This window comes from Homarus americanus, unplaced genomic scaffold (genome assembly GCF_018991925.1).
Source record: "Homarus americanus isolate GMGI-L3 unplaced genomic scaffold, GMGI_Hamer_2.0 scaffold6660, whole genome shotgun sequence".
NCBI classification, from domain to species: Eukaryota; Metazoa; Arthropoda; class Malacostraca; order Decapoda; family Nephropidae; genus Homarus; species Homarus americanus.
The window spans coordinates 1,839-7,813 of record NW_024726349.1 but is presented as its reverse complement, the minus strand read 5'-3'; the positions used below and the strand labels follow the sequence as shown (position 1 = coordinate 7,813).

General features: G+C 45.8%; 1 protein-coding gene across 1 annotated transcript; it reads left to right on the top strand.

The window, feature by feature from the left end:
- Positions 1-298: 298 nt before the first annotated feature.
- LOC121865614 (activating transcription factor 7-interacting protein 1-like) lies at positions 299-1,051 on the top strand (the record flags this gene model as incomplete). The annotated part of the gene is made up of 1 exon (XM_042365136.1): positions 299-1,051. A coding segment is annotated over one exon (753 nt), but the record flags the coding sequence as incomplete, so codon positions are not given.
- Between the last annotated feature and the right edge of the window lie 4,924 nt (positions 1,052-5,975).

Here is a 5,975-nt window from a genome sequence, read left to right as displayed (position 1 = left end):
TGTGGTGTGGTAGAGGGGTGTGGGTGAGGGTGTGGTGGTGTGGAGGGTGCGTAGTGAGGGTAGGTGTGGGTGAGGGTGTGGTGAGGTGTAGTGGAGGGTGTGGTGAGGGTGTGTAGTGAGGGTGTGTGGTGGAGGGTGTGGTGAGGGTGTGGTAAGGGTGAAAAGAGGAGAATCAATAAGGGAGAACTAAAGAGTGGAGAACTAGTTAAGGGAGAATTCTGTCTAGTTAAGGAGAACCAGTTAAGGGAGAACCAGTTAAGGAGAACCAGTTAAGGAGAACTAGTTAAGGGAGAACCAGTTAAGGAAGAACCAGTTGGGAGAGCCAGTTAAGGGAGAACCAGTTAAGGGAGAACCAGTTAAGGGTGAACCAGTTAAGGGTGAACCAGTTAAGGGAGAACCAGTTAAGGGTGAACCAGTTAAGGGAGAACCGGTTAAGGGTGAACCAGTTAAGGGAGAACCAGTTAAGGGTGAACCAGTTAAGGGAGAACCAGTTAAGGGAGAACCAGTTAAGGGAGAACCAGTTAAGGGTGAACCAGTTAAGGGAGAACCGGTTAAGGGAGAACCAGTTAAGGGAGAACCAGTTAAGGGTGAACCAGTTAAGGGTGAACTAGTTAAGGGTGAACCAGTTAAGGGAGAACCAGTTAAGGGTGAACCAGTTAAGGGTGAACCAGTTAAGGGAGAACCAGTTAAGGGTGAACCAGTTAAGGGAGAACCGGTTAAGGGTGAACCAGTTAAGGGAGAACCAGTTAAGGGTGAACCAGTTAAGGGAGAACCAGTTAAGGGAGAACCAGTTAAGGGAGAACCAGTTAAGGGTGAACCAGTTAAGGGAGAACCGGTTAAGGGAGAACCAGTTAAGGGAGAACCAGTTAAGGGTGAACCAGTTAAGGGTGAACTAGTTAAGGGTGAACCAGTTAAGGGAGAACCAGTTAAGGGTGAACCAGTTAAGGGTGAACCAGTTAAGGGAGAACCAGTTAAGGGAGAACCGGTTAAGGGTGAACCAGTTAAGGGTGAACCAGTTAAGGGAGAACCGGTTAAGGGAGTCTACCTTTAGAATCTCAGTACGTCACCAAGACAATGGAATATTATCTGCCTAAATACGGATTATGTTGTTATTATATCAGTGTTGTATCTGTCTGTCTGTCTGTCTGTCTGTCTGATTGTCTGTCTTTCTGTCTGTGTCTGTCTGTCTGTCATGGTAGATAAATGGTAAGGTAGGAAGTACCTCACCTGTCAGGAAGAGATAGATAATTAATTGGAGATCTTACCTTGACCATAGTAGATCTCTCTCTCTCTCTCTCTCTCTCTCTCTCTCTCTCTCTCTCTCTCTCTCTCTCTGTCTGTCTGTCTGTCTGTCTGTCTGTCTGTCTGTCTCTCTCTCTCTCTCTCTCTCTCTCTCGGTAACCTTAAGAGCAACACCTGTTAATTTAAAGTCACCTGAAATAACTTACCTTGATTGGATACTAATTTGTTACCTGTTGTAATTGGGTTAGGTTAGGTTGTGGTTAGGTTGTGGTTTGGTTGTGGTTTGGTTGTGGTTGTGGTTTGGTTGTGGTTTGGTTGGGGTTTGGTTGTGGTTAGGTTGGGGTTAGGTTGTGGTTTGGTTGTGGTTGTGGTTTGGTTTGGGTTTGGTTGGGGTTTTTGTGGTTTGGTTGTGGTTGGGTTGTGGTTTGGTTTGTGGTTTAGTTTGGGGTTGGTTTGGTTTTGGTTTTGGTTTGGTTATTGGTTTGGTTGTGGTTGTTGGTTTGGTTGTGGTTTTGGTTTGGGGTTTGGTTGTGGTTTGGTTGTGGTTTGGTTTGGTTGTGGTTGTGGTTTTGGTTATTGGTTTGGTTGTGGTTGTGGTTGTGGTTTGGTTTGGTTGTGTTTGGTTTGGTTGTGGTTGGTTGTGGTTGGCTTGGTTGTGGTTTGGTTGTGGTTGTGGTTTGGTTGTGGTTGTGGTTTTGGTTGTGGTTTGGTTTGTGGTTTTGGTTGTGTTGGGGGTTTGGTTGTGGTTGTGGTTTGGTTGGTTTGGTTGTGGTTGGTTGGGGTTTGGTTGTGGTTTGGTTGTGGTTGGTTTGTTGAGTTTCCCAGTTGTGGTTGTGGTTGGTTGGGTTTTGGTTTGGTTTGGGTTGGGGTTTGGTTTTGTTGTGGTTGGTTGGGGTTTTTGTGTTGGTTTGGGCATGGTTTGGTTGTGGTTTGGTAGTTTGGTGGTTTGGTTGTGGTTGTGGTTGTGGTTGGTTGTGGTTTGGTTGTGGTTGGTTGGGGTTTGTTGTGGTTGTGGTTGTGGTTTGTTGTGGTTGTGGTTTGGTTGTGGTTTGGTTGTGGTTTGGTTGTGGTTGTAGTCATGTAAGCAACAGGTAAAACAATGCTAATGTGGCCTTTATTATGCTGTCATACAGGTGGGGCGGAAATTAAACCCTATTCCCTCCCTTTATTCTCCTCACTCCCCGCCCGCCCGCCCCCCCCGCCCCCCGCCCAGGACCTCATCGTTTAAAACAACATCTTAACTTCTGCCCCGTAGAGAGAGAGAGATCTCTTTTACTGCTCTCTCTCTCTCTCCCTCCCACCCTTCCATGCGGTTAGGTTAGGTTACGTTACGTTAGGTTAGTGTTAGTTGAGTTAGGTTAGGTTAGGTTAGGTTAGGTTAGGTTGGGACGATTCTACCAGTAGATACGTCACATAGATTAGGTTGAGAGGGGCGAGAGGAGGAAAAGAAGAAGAGGAGGAGGAAGAGGAGGAGGAAGAAGAGGAGGAGGAGGAAGAGGAGGAGGAAGAAGAGGAAGAGGAGGAGGAAGAGGAGGAGGAGGAGGAGGAAGAAGAAGAAGAAGAAGAGGAAGAGGAGGAGGAAGAAGACGACATGGAGACACCAGGTGTTCACGTGGTGTAGTAACTCGTCCTCAGGTGTTGATATAACAACATAAGGAGTCTGCAATAGGCCGGTTGACCTGTGCATGGCAGCTCCTGTCGAGAGTTACTACCACTCTCTATCATCCATGAATCTATCTAGCCTCCTTTTGAAACTTTCCAGCGTTCCAGCACTTACTACAAAGTTGCTAAGCTTGTCCCAGTCGTCCACCACCCTATCTAGCCTCCTTTTGAAACTTTCCAGCGTTCCAGCACTTACTACAAAGTTGCTAAGCTTGTTCCACTCGTCCACCACCCTATCTAGCCTCCTTTTAAAACTTTCCAGCGTTCCAGCATTTACTACAAAGTTGCTAAGCTTGTTCCACTCGTCCACCACCCTATCTAGCCTCCTTTGAAACTTTCCAGCGTTCCAGCACTTACTACAAAGTTGCTGTTTGTTCCATCAGTCCACCAATCTTTATCTAGCCTCCTTTTTAAAACCTTTCCAGCGTTCCAGCATTTACTACAAAGTTGCTAAGCTTGTTCCACTCGTCCACCACCCTATCTAGCCTCCTTTTAAAACTTTCCAGCGTTCCAGCACTTACTACAAAGTTGCTAAGCTTGTTCCACTCGTCCACCACCCTATCTAGCCTCCATTTAAAACTTTCCAGCATTCCAGCACTTACTACAAAGTTGCTTAGCTTATTCCATTCGTCCACCACCCTATTTGTGAACCAGTTCCTTCCTATCTCCCTCCTAAACGTCACAAGTGGAGTTCCCCAAGGCTCAGTAATTGGACCATTATTATTTATTATATACATAAACGACATAGATATAGGCATAGACAGCAACATAAGTAAATTTGCTGATGACACTAAATCTGACGAGGACTCCGCAAAACTACAGGAAGATCTAAACAAATTTTTCGAATGGTCTGAAGAATGGCAGATGAAATTCAATGTAAAGTACTCAGTATAGGAGATGTAAACAGGGAAACCAGTTACCAGATGAACAACGATGCCATTGTGGAATCCGACTGCGAGAGAGATTTAGGAATAATGATAAGTAGGAATCTTAAGCCAAGTAAACAATGTGTTTTTGCTCGTAACAAGGCTAATAAAGTGCTTGGGTTCATACAAAGGAGTGTTAGTTACAAGACTAGCGAGGTCATCCTAAAACTGTATCTTGCTCTTGTGAGACCACACCTGGATTACGCACTTCAGTTCTGGTCACCGTATTACAGAATGGATATAGAATCATTGGAAAGAATTCAGAGGAGAATGACAAGACTAATCCAGGGCATTAGGAACCTTGAGTACAGAGACAGGTTAAAGCACCTTAATTTGCACTCCTTCGAGAGACGTAGAGCGAGGGGCGACCTGATAGAAGTGTACGTATAAGTGGAAGTCAGGGCTAAACAAAGGGGACATTACAAAGGTATTCAAACTATCCAACCAGGAGCGAACTCGTAACAATGGTTTTAAATTAGACAAATTTAGATTTAGGCGTGAAATAGGTAAACACCGGTTTGGAAACAGAGTAGTGGATAAATGGAACAAGTTACCAAATATCATCATTAACTCGAATACGCTGAATAGCTTAAAACATAGGTTGGATGCTTATATGAGCAATAGGGGTTGGGTGTAAACGGGGCTGCCCAGTATGGGTCAATAGGCCCGCTGCAGTTTCCTCCATTCTTATGTTCTTATGTTCTTATATCCCCTTTATTGATTCCTTTCACCCACTTAAATACTTCTATCATATCTCCCCGCACTCTTCGTTGTTCTAGGGAATGTAAGTTAAGTTTCTTTAACCTATCCTGATATGGAAGGTTTCTAAGTCCCGGAATCATTTTTGTCATTCTTCGCTGCACCGACTCTAGTGAATTGATATCCATTATATAATAGGGGCACCAGAACTGAACCGCATAATCGAGGTGCGTCCTGACTAGCGCAAGATATAGTTGCAACAAGACCTCTGCACTCTTATTACTTAAACTTCTAGATATAAAACCCAATACTCTGTTTGCCTTATTTCGAACATTAACGCACTGTTTTCTAGGCCGTAGGTCCAGGCTTACAAGTACCCCTAGGTCTCTTTCACAAGTCGACTTCTCTAGGTTGATGTCGTTAAGGCTGTATACATTATAAGTATTTGTTCTTCCAATATTTAGTACACTGCACGTGCTGGTGTTGAATTTCATTTGCCATTTTTCTGACCACTCCTGTTTGATCCTCCTGTAGTTCATTGCATCTACCCTGAATTAATCGCCCTATTTTTGGTTATATCCACAAACTTGCTTATGTCACTGCTGATCCAGTATCTGATCCTTTGTAGATTATTGAACAAGAGTGGGCTAGTGACCTCACGTGGTCATGGGGACAGGTGTGGGGAGTCATTCGTGGTGTGGTAACTCGTCCAGGTGTTTATGAAGGACCTCACGTGGTCATGGGGACACGGTGTGGGGAGGTGTTCACGTGGTGTGGTAACTCGTCCCCGGGTGTTTATATGGAAGGACCTCACGTGGTCATGGGGACATGGTGGGGAGGTGTTCATGTGACTCGTCCGGGTGTTTATATGAAGGACCTCACGTGGTCATGGGGACGGTGTGGGGAGGTGTTCGTGGTGTGGCTCGTCCTCGGATGTTTATATGAAGGACCTCACGTGGTCATGGGGACATGGTGTGGGGAGAGGTGTTCACGTGGTGTGTTAACTCGTTCCAGGTGTTTATTGTGGAAGGACCTCCATGGTCATGAGGGAACAGTGTGGGGAGGTGTTCTGTGGTGTAACTCGTCCTCAGGTGTTTATATGAAGGACCTCACGTGGTCATGAGGACATGGTGTGGGGAGGTGTTCACGTGGTGTGGTTAACTCGTCGGTGTTTATGAAGGACCTCCGCGTGGTCATGGGACACGGTGTGGGGAGGTGTTCACGTGGTGTAGTAACTCGTCTCAGGTGTTTATATGAAGGACCTGCATTGGTCCAGGACACAGTGTGGGGAGGTCACGTGGTGTGGTAACTCGTCCTCAGGTGTTTATATGAAGGACCTCACGTGGTCATGGGGACCTGGTGTGGGGTGGTGTTCACGTGGTGTAATGCTTATCTCCGGTGTTTATATGAAGGACCTCCGTAGTCATGGGGACGCACGGTGTGGGG